The sequence below is a fragment of the Eptatretus burgeri genome, chromosome 8, assembly GCF_056783735.1.
Source record: "Eptatretus burgeri isolate ZD-2024b chromosome 8, Ebu_testis_v1, whole genome shotgun sequence".
Classification (NCBI taxonomy): Eukaryota; Metazoa; Chordata; class Myxini; order Myxiniformes; family Myxinidae; genus Eptatretus; species Eptatretus burgeri.
In genome coordinates this window covers 27,763,862-27,778,742 of record NC_140968.1, presented here as the reverse complement: position 1 = coordinate 27,778,742, position 14,881 = coordinate 27,763,862, and the positions used below count along the sequence as shown (strand labels likewise).

Sequence of the window (14,881 nt, the reverse complement as noted above, 5' to 3'; positions counted from 1 at the left end):
AGACAGAGACAGAGACAGAGACAGAGACAGAGACAGAGACAGAGAGAGAGAGAGAGAGAGAGAGAGAGAGAGAGAGAGACATTCAACAAGCATAAACGAGTATCCAAGATTACCTAAAACCAGGCACGTATCAAAAATATCAAAATGCTCGTCAATCACCTAAAACTAACCTTCTTATCAAAAAGAATGTTCTTGTGTAACTTCAGCCAATACATTCAACAAGAGCAGATTTAAACTTACTCGGCCAATTTGTACGGATAAAACAAACAGTCAATCAACTTCAGTGTTAACTACATGAGGCCCTTCCACAGAGCTTGTTACGACAGCAGTGCAATGTGCCAATTAGCATGCTAGATTCTAATGATTTCTTAAAAGCTATTAAACCTCCAAATTTTTGTGTAAAAAAAAAACAAAAAAAAGTCAGAGACGAGAATACAAATTGTGAGAAGGAAGAAATCCGAGTCCATCTTATTGCCAGCCATAGCCTCGTTAAAATTGAGAGTCGTCAAGGTTCAGTCGCTGATAGCAGATGTGTCGACCGAGCCGACTTTCTGAGTTGAGCTCAAGGTGTCCGACCGTTTTGACCTGTGAGAGAATGACAGGAATTGCACGCAGGTCACACGAGGTGTTAATGAGCGAGAACAAATGAAGTGCACAAGAACTTCTCATGAGATTTTAGTATTTTACTGGCAGGGGCTACCTGGGCTGCCCAGCAGGGCAAGCATTTCCTGGTGGGGGATTTGGGACGTGTTGGACATTGAAAAGCGATGGAATTGTTGACCTCATGGTGGTTACCTTTTGCCCACGGGCCGGCAGGAGCACTGCCTGACCCCACATCCCAATATCAATTTCATAGTGACCTTTGGCCTCAAGGCCAAAGGCCAACGTGTGCTGTAGTTTAAAATCTTGCTCAGATTCTAAAGTCCCAACCCCCCCACATTTTGGGCCTCGAGGTGATACGGTTGGCCGTGAAAGAATAACGTACATACACAAACACTTAAAAAATATTTATGAGATGTGTTATATCCACCTTTAACCAAATGCAGCCATGAACAAGAGCACTTGCTGTGAGAGTCCTGACCAACACGGGATGCCTGCCACGCATCTGTTCTGTTTAAAATTGTAATGTCCGAGGTGCAGCGGAACACGGAGAGTGAGAGCGAGCAGTAACTCCGCTTTATTGCGTGCCCGGATGTACACTACCATCCCTAGCGGGCGAGTCATGATATATGAAACCCAACCACGTGATACAGCACACTCCTCCCCTCGGAAAATGACAATTCCAATGATGAAATGACAATTATAAAACGACCAAACGAAACCAATCAACATATAAAATCCTCCAAGTACCATGGCCATTTTCCGACCCGCCTTGGGCGCGCAGTGCCGCCAGATGGCCCAGGTTCAAACGCCTCCTGGCTAGGTCGAGGTGACACCCTTGCCGGAATTGCCCCATCCGCAACAACAACTGCCCCCGGCTGACAAGCTTGCTAGTCGTCCTCGGGCAGGACTGAATCAGGTGAACACCCCGCGGGCGTCGGCACGTCTGGCCTTGGCGATACAACGCCTGGCCACGGCGACATTACAGGTGAGGGCCCCATGTCGCTTGGCACGGGGGGGAAGGGGGGTGATGCTGAACAGCGATCATGCATTTGGTCCACGTGCCGCTTCCACACCTCCCCACCATCAGTCCGCACCATGCAATTTGCCGGCCACAGTACCACAGAGACCACAGCCGGCACCCATTTGGAATCGTGGTAATAATCGCATACCATTACCCGCTGTACCACATCAAAACCGTGCAGCAGCGTCGGGCGCGACACCGCCCCACTCACCGACCCCCCAGGTCGCAGCAAATCCAGTCTGGACCGCAATGCCCGTCCATAGAGACGAATGGCAGGAGAATCGCCCGTGGCAGGATGAATAGCGTTCCTGTATTGGAGCAAAAAGACATCGACCACAGTCTGCACAGGTGTAACACCCTCCTACGCAAAGCCCGTTTCAACATTTTAACAAATGATTCCGCCTGCCCATTTGTGGCAGGATGATACGGTGCGGACCTGAGATGTCGAATACCGTTTTGACGCATAAACTCATCAAATGTACCTGTGATGAACTGCGGACCATTATCAGAGATCAGAATCTCAGGTATTCCTTTTTTAGCAAAGATCGTCCGCAGTTTTTCTACCGTAATGTTTGCCGATGTATGCTGCATTACTACAACTTCCGGCCATTTTGAGAACGCATCGATCACAATAGAAAACATTTTGCCTTTAACCGGCCCCGCAAAATCCACATGCACCAACTTCCAGGCCCTGTCTGGGGTCGGCCATAGTCCCGAAGCTCGACGTGGATTATCAGCATCTGCCTGACAAGTGGCGCAATGCTTAACCATCTGCTCAATGTCTTTATCCAACCCCGGCCACCACAACAGGCTACGAGCAAGACTCTTGGTCTTCACGACGTCAAGGTGACCGACATGTAGTTCTTCCAAACACTGCTGCCTGAACTTCGGTGGAATCACCGCCCTCATTCCCCACATAACGCACCGTTGGACCAACGACAACTCCGATGTGCGCGACGCGAAAGGCTGAAATGCCGGTGTTGAAGGTAGATCGCTCCAATTCCCTGTAGAAATCGCCTGAACGACACGGGCAAGCACTGGATCATGTCATGAGCCGATTCCACCGCGACCTGTTTGGCCGTGATCGGCCAGCTTTGGACCTGGCTCAGTGCAAACACATCAACCCGGTCGGCTGATTCAGACGAAGCTGGACCCTCCGCGCAAGGCAAGCGCGAGAGACCGTCGCAGTTAGTATGCTTCTCGGTGCTTCGAAACTGAATATCGTAGCTGTAGGCAGCAAGAAATAGATACCACCGATGTATTCGTGCGGCCACCACCACCGGTACCCCACGTTCGGGTCTCAGGATGAATTGAAGTGGTTTGTGATCCGTCTGCAAAGTGAAATGCCGCCCCAGCAAGTAATGATGAAACCTCCGCACACCCCAGACGAGGCTGAGAGCCTCGCGCTCGATCTGGGCATATTCCAGCTCTGCTGTGGACAGGGTCCGGGATGCAAAACAAACAGGCCACTCGGAACCATCATCCATCCTGTGGGAGAGCACTGCCCCGATGCCGTATGCAGAGCTGTCGCATGCCAATAAGAGCGGACGCGCAGGTTCGTAGTGCACAAGGACCGTATCCTCTTTGAGCAGCCGCATGATGCGGTCGAACGACGCCTGGTGTGCATGCTCCCAGGCCCAGCACTCGTTCTTCCTGAGCAACCGCGTTAACGGCGCAAGCTGCGAGCTGAGCCCGCGCATGAATCTTTGGTAATACTGTGCCATACCAATGAATGAGCGCAGCTGCGTCTTGTCGCGAGGTGGTGGCATATGCTGAATTTCCTCCACCTTCCGAGGGCCTTTCAACAGCCCCTCCGGCATGATGATGTGCCCAAGGTATTCCAAGCGCTGCTTTAAGAACGCGCACTTGTCCCTGTTCAAGTGCAGGCCGCACGCTTCCAGCTTCGTCAGCACTTGGGCAATGTTCGCAAGGTGCTTGTCTACCGTTTTCCCCGCAATGAGCACATCGTCCAGGTAGGTTTGAGCGGGCAGGCCAATGCAAACCTGATCCATGGCTTTCTGCCACAAGGCCCAGGCCGAAGCAATCCCGAAACAGTCGGGTATATCGATAGAGTCCTTGACACGTGTTGATTGTCAAAAGGTTGCTACTCCCTGCCAGCCGTGCATATATCTCATCGATTGACAGCAGTGGATACTGCTCCACGCTGAGCCCTGGGTTAACCGTGGACTTGAAGTCCCCGCACAATCGGACGTCTCCATTCCATTTCAGCACCGTGACGACCGGGGTGGCCCAATCTGAGTACGACACCTGTTTGATCACTCCACAGGCCTCCAGCCTATCCAGTTCACCCTTGACCTCGTCCCACAGGGCATACGGCACCGGTCGTGATTTACAAAAACAAGGAACCACCCCCACCTTCAGGAAGAGCTTTGCCTGCACGTCCTTGAGTTTCCCAAGGTCGTCGCAAAACAAACCTTGATGTCTTTGAAGAATCTAGTCCAACTGATCCTCCCATCTGCTCGGCACGGGTTGCACAAGGTGAACGGCGGCCCAGTCAAGCTTGATGCGGGTCAGCCAGTCCCGGCCTCGGAGAGACAGCCCCCTCCCCTGCACCACGTACAACGGAAGCGCGGTGACCTGGCCTTGGTAGACTACAGACACGTCCGCCATCCCGACTGGCGTTATCTTCTCGCGGGTGTACGTGTACAGTGTGAGGTTTGACCTGGTAAGCTTCAGGCCGTTGAGTCTACGCGCAGTCTGTTCGCCGATGATCGACACAGCCGCTCCCGTATCAACCTGAAACGTGATCGGCGTTTTGTTCACTTCGATTTCCACCGTCATCGGTCATGCCGCCGCAGGACCAATTGAAAACAGGCTCATCATCGGCTGCAGATTCTGCCCCGGGTCGCCTTGCACATCGCCGTCCATGACCTTAACGGTGGCCAACGCCCCCGGCACACACATCTCACATGACCCACCTTGTGACAATGTAAACACACGGTGTTTTTAAACGGGCACACACCGCAGGTGTCAACCTCCGTATCCAAAACATGTCCGCGGGGTCACCTCGCCGCTCGTGCGGCCGCGCAGCGACGTCTGGCCCCGGCCCGCACCGAAGGTTGCGCGTGCGTCCCGGGGCGCTCGCGACACCGCATGGACCCCCTGGCCATCTGGTATGCTGTGGCCGGCGATGGCCCGAGCATCTCCGAGAGTCTGCTCGACAGCTGTAGCAGTGTCAACCGCTGAGTTGAATGTAATGGCTTCACCCTTCAGCCGTAGAATCGCCGAAACCATTTTTTCGTCTTGTAAACCGGAAATAAAGCGATCTTTGAGTCGAGCCGGACGCTCCCCCGCCGTGAACCTGCAGGCCACGGACTAATGCTTCACTCGTGCGATGAAATCCGCAACGCGCTCCTCCCTTCCTTTCGCAAGGTGATCGAACTGGTATCAAGCTAGCTGTAATGACTTCTCCGGCACCATGTGTGCTTTCGTCATCTGCACAATGTCCTGAAATGACAGCATGCCCCCACTGGGCTTGTCCGGCACCACCAAATCACTCAGTCGTCGATAATGTTCCGTCGATAGCGAGGCGAGCAAGATTGACTTTTGCTTGCTCTCATCATCCACATCATTCGCATGGAAATAGCACCCCAATTGTTCCGAAAACAATTCGAAGTCGTCTCCGACGAAAATGGGCACCTGTCCGTGCGCCGTGACTCGTCTATCAACCATCCTCGTCAGCCAACTGTAATGTCCGAGGTGCAGCGGAACACGGAGAGTGAGAGCGAAGCAGTAACTCCGCTTTATTGCGTGCCCGGATGTACACTACTACCACCCCTAGCGGGCGAGTCATGATATATATGAAACCCAACCACGTGATACAGCACAAGAATGACATTACTTTTAACAAGGTCTCTGTAAATATAGCCAGGAAGGAAGGAATTAAAATTCCCCTTCTGGCTGAGTCAGGAGTCTGAAAACAAACAAACAAAACACAAAACTATCCACTAAAATAGAGGCAATACCCTTGGGTGCTTACCAGGTAGAATAACGATAACGATACCGAGGAGGAAGTCAACATGGGACGGAATTAGCAAAATGGACCAATGAATCAATGTTGTAGCAAATACTTATTTTGGGCGGCAAGCCACCACCTATAAATCCCCTTCGATCCCGATTTTTTAAATAGCGTGAACAAACTTTGTTACATCACAGGCGATGAAGGTTGTGGTCAAGCATCATCAAATTACGTGTGTAGTTTCAGAGAAAAAAGCAAATACATATTTTGCGGAGCAACCCCCTGTGGACCCCAAATTTTTGGAAGGGTGTGAATAAACTTTGGCAAATCAAGAGTGCAACACAATTGACCTTCTTGAAGTCCATGAAATATTATTTAAATTGATAGATTAACTTAAACCTTTCCCAGGTACTGGGGACGGATACTTTTGCTAGCTTTTCCCGTCACTTGGGATGGGTACTCTTCCGAGTATATTACATAACGGAACATTATTAAGCTACACGAGTAATCAAACATTTTAAATAAGGTGGTGTAAAAAGACCATGGTTTTAAAGGGTGGCAAATGATCTGTGATTGCAGAACGATTTATAAGGGGCTGTTCAAACATCAATGCTATTTTTGCTAAAATCTGACACCCCTCAACCCCACCCCTCTCTGTAACGCTCCGTAACGCAAGACTAGAGACAGGCATCCCCCCCCCCCCCCCAAGATATTACGGGCCACAATATGGAATAAAATCCTGATGCAAGTAACAAGTTACACCATCAGTCAGTTTTGATATTTAATTGTCTTCATTTACATCATACATAAACAAATAAATCCGTCCTCCCCCCCAACTTTCCAATACATGTTCAGCATAACTCGGACTCAGAATGCCAAGTACTCGGACTCGGGATTGCTGGATTTGGACAGCTTGTACTCGGCCACAACACTGGGCGAAAGCCCCTTTTTCAGGCTCTTATGGGGGCGGATCCGGATGGGGAGCACAATCCGAATGGGGAGCACATATTTGCTGTCCTGATGCATCACACCAAATTTGGTCCATAATCGGTGAGGTAGTGTGTGAGAAGATGTTTTAGTCAAATGTTAATGAACGGACGACGTACGTACGGACACAGACCCACTCCATGAGTTTATTTTGGAGAAATAACCCAAAAACAACGGTGGATCCGAGGGGGAGAAGGAGGAGTGCAGGGCGTGCGCACACCCCCCCCCCCTCGGGCTTTGCATACGTTTTTGTTTCACTTTGAAACAAACTGATATTTTCACCCTTGTTTTTAAATCTCCAAGTTATGGAGAAAAAAAACCTCAGACAGCTCATATTTCCATTTTAAGGCCCAGTCACACCTTGACGTTTTAGCCAGCAATAACATATCAAAATGTATGTAAAACGCTGGCTTACGCTGAACTTTTGATGTTTTTTTTTTTTTTAAAGATTCGGACGTATTCATAACGAGTTGGTCGTAAGCATAGCATATTAGTAACGGACACAGAACGTTTCATTGTCTTATAGATAACTTATACCAACGAATGCTTAACCTGTTGTCGGCGTTCATGACCTATGCCCAACGATAGTCTAACTTATGCATAGCGCGCTGCACGTATCGCCGACGATCACGTGGCATCGCCTATTAAAAGGCTGCCGCACAATGATTCAAATCATAACCGCTGGAGAAATGGAAGTGTCAACATCGCAGTCACACCTTGGCGATCTTGCCAGCATGTGCCGACCTCTGAAAAATGCGTCTAAAACGCTGGCGCACGTCGAATACAGTATGGGTAAGTTTGGTATACGTGAATAGAACGCTAAAGTACGCTATCATACGTCGTAGTAAGTGGAGTACGTCTTGTACTTTTAAACGTGTTAAACATTTTGTGACGTACTTGCCGTATGCCTCACACGTTCCGCATGCGATGGGAATAAGTTGTATGCACGATATGCGATCGTTGGCACACGTCAACAAAAGTTACTTGTACGTTACTCATAAGTCGAAACACGTCAATGTAATGGTTAGCGTCAGTGTTCCAGACTCCCTGGTTTTTATTTGTTTTTCTTCGGTATGACGGTAATGTTGACACTTCGATTTCTAGTGCGGTTATGATTTAAATCGTAGAGCGGCTGCCGCTCAACGATTTAAATCGTGGCATCATGCGTTTCCGATAGCTTCCACTCCAGCGCAAGATTTTTCCCTTCGTGTGACACCACAAGCAAACACAGAAGCGAGCAGGAAGTGGACATCGCTCTCCATTTTATGTCACTATTTTGAGAACCATGCTTCGAGTGAAGGAAAAATATATTGATTTTTATATAAATACAATCTTTTTTTTTCTTTTTTTTTTACTATCACCCATTGTTCTTACTTGTGAAACTTGAAAACTCCATCTGATATTTCATGTAATTCAAGTAATTTCATGTAATTTCAAGGACGCTCATTTGTGTATCGAGAGTGGGGATCCGTTACTAAAATTAGCATAACAAAGGGATACAACTGTCAACATCTCAAATCTATGGAAACACAAAAGTGCTACATATATAAACCTGAATTTTATGTAACTGTTGTTTGTTTTTGCATTTTCAGCTTATCCCATTCTCGAAACAGGCACGAAGACGCTCATAAGAGCATATCAGGCAGTAAAGGAAGATGGTATTGCTGTTATTCAGCATCTAGACAGTGTGCAGCACCATTGACTACCCTTAAAGTTGATTGTGCCAGACCTGGTCCTGAACATATTCTGTCACAGCCAGAAGAGTCTGAGCTGGCATCACATGTTAAAGATCTTGCTGTAGTATGTGAGTAGGGTACAGCTACACGACTGTGGTATTGACAATGAATACAGACTATGCTGTTCATCACGGGAAGTGTCAGAAAGATGACAAGTGCCATGCAGTGGTTCTACAACTTTATGGACAGATGGCTTGAGCTGTATGTGATAGAACCATGAAGTTTATCTGAGCTGTTAGAGCACATTGTGCATCAGAAGAATCAGAAAAACTACTTCAAAGGATGGGGCAATATTCTAACCAAATGCAACCTAAAGGACAAACCACAGCTCATCTATAATGTAGATGACAAGGGCATCAATAAAGAGTAAAAGCCACCTAAGGTTGTTTCAGGAAGAGGATATCAACCACAAGCTGTCATGGCTGAAAGAAGCAAGACTGTTACCATTAGTGAAGTGCTTAATGCACAGGGGAAGAAAAAAAAAATCAGATACCACCTTTCATTGTTTTTCCCAGACAGCGAATGGTGCCAGACTTGATGCAGGGGAAAACTGTTGGTGCTGATGGAATTCTGACACAGATGAGATGGTCAAATTCTCAGGTCTTTAGAGACTATATGCAGAACCATTTCATTAAATATGTACAAGGTCGAGATGCTTCAGACACAATACTTGTCCTGCATGATGGTCACAGAAACCAAGTAGCTATTGACCTGATTAACTGGGCCAAGGAAAACAATAACTGTTCATTCTTCTTCCACACTGTTCCCATATCTCAGGGCCCTGTCACACCTTGATGTTTTAGCCAGCATATGGCAACGTATCAAAATGTATGTACAATGCTGGCATACGCTGAAGTATTGATTTTTTTCAGTTTTCGGCATATTCATAATGAGTTGGACGTATGCATAACGTATTAGTAACGTACACAGAACGTTTCGATAACTTATAGATAACTTATACCAACGAATGCTTAGTGTGTTGTCGGCGTTCACAACGTATGCCCAACGATAGTCTAACTTATGCATAGCGTGCGGCAGCGTATCACCGACGATCACGTGGCGTAGCCTATTAAAAGGCTGCCGCTCGACTATTTAAATGGACGCTGCCGCTCGACGATTTTAATCATAACCAAGCTAGACATCGAAGTGTCAACATCACCGTCATGCCAAAGAAAATTTCGAACAATGCTGCCAAGAAGTCTCCAGGCCGTGGCTGTGGACGCGGACGCAAGGAGGATCCATCATCACCACACCCACTACTACTGACATGGACCTACTACTACTACTACCTACTACTGACACGCTCACCTACTACTACTACTGATACTACTGACATGGACATCTACTCACCATGGAGTCTGAAACACTGACGGGTTCCTCCTGTGTGAACCCCATTTTTATATACCAATTCCCCTAAACGCTGCCAATACGCCATTATACGGTAGCTGTAAGTTAGAAACACATTCAGTAGGTTTTGTGGTTGTCCGGAAGACGTCAAATACGTCGACGTACGTCAATATGCGTTGGAGATACGTTCCACATAGGTTCAAAGCACGTTACTCATATGTTAGAAATAAGTTTCAGGTATGCCATGTTTCATTACCTCGACGTGTTTCGACTTATGAATCATTTACAAGTAACGTGTGTCGATGTGTGTCAATGATCGCATAACGTGCCTACAACTTATGGCCAGCGTATGCGGAACGTGTGAGTCATACGCCGAGCACGTCGGAAAATTTTGAGCATGCTTAAAATTTGTCGACGAGCTCGGCGTACTACGACGTATGCTAGCGCGTTTCAGCGTGCTCTTAACGTATTCGACGTGTGCCAGCGTTTTAGAACAATTTTTCATAAATCGGCATACGCTGGCTAAAACGTCAAGGTGTGACAGGGCCTTTACAACCGATGGATGCCAGATGTTTTGGGCCCCTTCAGCAGAAGTATTGTTACGGATTTGGAAACCTCCTGCACACAGACAGTCAGCAGTCCCCGCAGTTGTTATTTCGATCAGTATGCGTTTATTGTTAGGGTCCCGTCCCTTATGTCTAATGGGAATTTCATGTGTGCGCTGAGAGTTATTTTCTTAGCTCTAGAATTTATATCCACAAAAATAACAACACTATGGACCATTCCCCGCATGATGGCGTGCCGAACACGCATGTGGGCAGAGTTCGCTCGGTCACCGAAGTTCTGACCACGCTTCGGCCAAACGGAAGGGTGCAAGCGCGTTTGCCGCCTTTCAGCAGATGGGCACAGAGCGAGCTCCAAGAAAAGCAGAGTCTCTTTTGGGGGGGCAGGGGATCGAGACGCCCCGACACCAATCACGGAGAGACGGCCGATTTCCCCCAGCGAATGAGGGGTGCGGTGACGCGAGACACGTCCCCTCCCCCCACCCTCCGACCCCAGTTGGAGAAAAATAGATGGGACAGCACGGTCGTCTCGTGGCTGGTCTCGTCTTGTCGCTGGCTCTGGTCTCGTCGCAGTGATCCCTCGCCTCGTCATTGTTCGAGCTGGCTGGCGTCCGTGGCCGAATCCTTGGTCCCTCGGTGCCTGGTACATCGGCACGGGTTTGAGTCCCGCCACCGGACAAGATCAACGTTACCGCACGAGGCGGGCAGGTGCAAGACCAGGCTCTTCCCTCAGCTCGTCTCCCCTCCCGAGCTGTAGGACACAATAAAGGGCAACCGGCCCCAGTGTGTGTGTGTGTGTGTGTGTGTGTGTGTGTGTGTGTGTGTGTGTGTGTGTGTGTGTGTGTGTGTGTGTGTGTGTGTGTGTGTGTGTGTGTGTGTGTGTGTGTGTGTGTGTGTGTGTGTGGCGCCAGTCCGATAAGTAGACATTGCTCAAGTATCTCGCCCTTGTACATTGACTGCATATTCGGTTTTTACTCTGCTCTTTGTGTGCTCCCCTCCCTGATTATTGTTCATAAATAAATCCTCTTGTTAAATGTACCAGCTCGTTGATGTCGTTTCTTTCATTTGTTTTAGGCCAGCGGTATAGGTTAGATTTTTTGGTACTTAATCAACCGGCTTGACACAAAGCTACAAGAGCTCTCGTATGAAAGATGGGGATCTCAGTAACTCATTTTTGCCCTGTTGTCCTCATTTTTTGGTGTGCGGCCCATGAAATATTCACACCTGAAGGATACCCCCATTAGAAATTTTGAGCATTTCCGAAAATCAGTGAATTAGCCATAACTACAAAGCAATGCGCCCTATTTTTACACGATTGGTATTGAAATGTGCAGAATGAACAGGGGAATACTAGTTACTTAATGGAATACTTCTCGAGAAATATATGTACATTTGAGTGCTTTTCAAAGAAAAAAAAGACGTAATTTCCGGACCGACAACTTCGAAAATCAACTACAGAAAAACATCTGCCAATTGTCATATTTTTTTCTTTATATGTGTTCAGTTTACCATATCAATATAATGAGAATATTTTGAAACAAATTTCTACTAGCAAATTATACGATATAGTGACTGAAGTTTGCACAAGTGATGTGCTAACTATATGTTACACCAATACACATTGTTCTACGAGAAATGAACTAAAACATATATTTTGAGCGAGTGTCCTATATATGTTCAACCATCACTGTCCGTGTCATTTTGGTAACCATGTGACAGTTCGTTGCCACACTGCCTGTCACTGGTGGCACACATGCACTCATTAGTGCAAGGCAAACTGTCTTGTGAGCAGCTGCAGCTGTTGGTACATGGTTCATGACCACGGCATGAACACACAAGACCATGTAACATTTCCGCTGATGTGGGTCCATCAAACAATGTGGGATGCAGCACACCTTCTCCTCTATACCATCCAAGACCCTCTGGTGTGGGAATTTCTGGATTTGCCAGGTGGCCATTCATCCATACTCGGGTTTGGTGAACGGATCTCTTCACATGTTCGAGAAAAGCTGGTTCGGACGGAGGCAACTTATGCACTGGGACATCTTTGGTCACTGCGAGTTTCTCCCGAAGATCATTCAAATTTGTGTGTGCATCCATATATTTCCCTTGAGATTCATACATGGCACCGACTAAATTATTGAAGCAGCCACTGCCTCCTGGAGATCGTCAGTGGCGAGGACTTTGAGGTGTGGACGATTATTCTGAAGATGCAGTGTCTTCATAGCTTTCCACGCTTTCTTTTTACCATAGCCGAAGAATGCTGATACAGAGTCACATCCTGTCAGGGCATGAAACGCAGGAAGCTGGGTACACATTTCTGGTCACACCAGCAACAGCAACATCCACCAGCAGCAGTAAGGCGTCTCGTTCTTTCCTCTGTCTTCACAGAATTGACATCATCATATTGGTCGAAGACGTTGATGAGGGTGTGGTGTGTTTTGATGCAATGAAGCAACTGGTTTAGGTAACACTGCGCCAAGTTACCAAACGTACCACCATTTCCACCCAGGATATGGAGTTCAGCCATAGCATCCCTGATGCACACGCTGCGATGTTGGTTATCACTGGCAGTGTTTTCGTGCTCTTCATCGACTAGGCCCTCGAGAATATGCCCTAGTTCTGCTTTGGTGTTCTTCCGTGGAGCTCCATCTTCATGAAAGATAGATGTCGGAACAGACGTAATGGGATAGCTCAGGATGTGCTTCATGTTCAGGTCAGGGCGGACTTGAGTCAATAGCATGGCGGAAAACCATTTCTGGGTTTATTGCAACCAATGCTTTCTGACCCAAAAATCAGGATTTTTGTTTTCTTTTTGGAAATCGAAAACGTTTTGAGTTTGGATTTTGGGATTGGCTGGTACATGCTTCTCTGCCCCCCAGTGCAAAGAGATTCTGTGATGTACTCTTCCATCTGTCTTTTCCCCAGGTCGTGGACAGACAACAAGGACTTCTGAATATCCTTGGAAGTGATGACACCACTTGATATATTCACAAGATGTTCATCTGGATGATCAGTGGTCCGGAACGGATGTGTCATATTGTCTTCGATATGACAAATCAATCGCTGTACATGCTGTTCATCACGGTTCAGAGCTGCAGGGCGCATTTGTTCATGACCCATGTCGTCCTTGTGGATGGTCCCACTTCTGGATCGTATGGCAGATGCATATTCTCCCAAGCTTTGTTGTGATTGTCCACCGAAGTAGTGCAGACTCCTTTCTCGTTAGGCCAACAATACCACCGCTGCTCTTAGCATCCCTAACCCTAACATATAATAATGTGGTTGTGATACTACATTATTCTCCTGTCCAATCGACACATTTCAATACCAAACGTGTTTGTCGCTCTTTGTCTTGTAGTTTATGGGAAATTATGCGATTTTCTGAAATGGTTCAAATATTCAGACGGGTGTATCCTTCAAATGTGGATATTTCATGGACCGCACACTAAAATATGAGGACAACAGGGCTAAATGTGTTACTGAGATCACCATCTTTCATAAGAGACCTGTTGTAGCTTTGTGTCAAGCCGGTTGTTTAAACTAAAATATAGCCCTTTATCGAGGTTTACCACTGGCCTATTTAGCACGGTGCGTATTGGGAATTAGGGAGGCCTTGTTGCTGTAATTGTTCATTTGAACCGACGGATCTTGGTAATTCCCGCTCGGTTTACACCCGGATCGGGCTCGGTAAACGGCCTGTTCCGCCTGAGGTCCGTCGAGGGTGTGGTTTTCCCCGGTAGTTAGATGACGTGGGTACTTAGGTATATTTAAATTAAGCAATTAACCCTACCCCACACCGTCAAAATATTGGCGTCCACGGTGTGCTAAGGGACCCGTGACCTTTGGAGTTATCCAAGGGTTACGACCTTCAATTTCGGGTACTGGGTGGAGACGACCTTACTGCTCCACCTCGCGGTCGCTCCTCGCCACCGACCCCCGGCCCACAACAGTATAACCAGAAATATTTGTCTTTTGAACGTGCCAATCATAGTGGAGCAACAAGGTATGACGTGTGTGGATTGGCTTGTAAAATAAATGCAGATGGAGCACAAAAGGGTAGGCCTGCAGGATTGTTTTTGTGTGGTATAATATGGAGACAAATTTCCATCGATCCAAGTCCTACTCCATATTGGATGCACCCTCCTTGTAGGCTCCTGTGCGGCTGAATGCTCATTTTCTTGCCTACGGCGCCTGAAGACCCGCTGAAGACATTCCATGGGAGAAAGCCCTCATGAACAGAAACCATGACGTGGGTGACATTTTCATTCGGAAACACAAGCGCAATCTTTTCCAAAATGGAATCATTTACAAGTAATAAAATAATTCACATCAGCCGTTCTATCTGATCTCTTTTGTGGGGAATGACACCTCGCCCCCGCCCCTCCCTGCCCTAAGCTTCCCACCATTATTTCATACTACAGTTGTGCACAGGTCTTTTTCACGCAAGTTCAGGCAACTAAGGTTTGGCTGGAAAAGTTTACTACTCTGTCCCATTAGTCATCAGGAAGCTGCTGAACTGTTGGGCTCCGGAAAAACGGAACAAACTGTAGAAAATGTCCAAGAACACAGGAAATGTTGTTTCTGAGGATCAATTTTTCAAAATTTGCTGGGGTAAGACTCCCCCACCCTCCCCCCCAGTTTC

At 47.6% G+C, this 14,881-nt stretch overlaps 1 protein-coding gene across 5 annotated transcripts in view; it reads right to left on the bottom strand.

Annotated features, from left to right (window-relative positions):
• LOC147021390 (PC4 and SFRS1-interacting protein-like) overlaps positions 1–14,881 on the bottom strand; it is a 63,644-nt gene continuing 48,763 nt past the window's right edge. For 4 of the 5 annotated variants that reach the window (XM_085891294.1, XM_085891295.1, XM_085891297.1 and 1 more), the window contains one exon: positions 2–585. In XM_085891294.1, coding sequence (XP_085747420.1) covers positions 513–585 — 73 coding nt within the window. In that variant the 3' untranslated portion in view covers positions 2–512. Of the gene's footprint in view, positions 586–14,881 lie in introns of all 5 variants that reach the window. The other variant, XM_085891296.1, reaches the window with a different exon arrangement.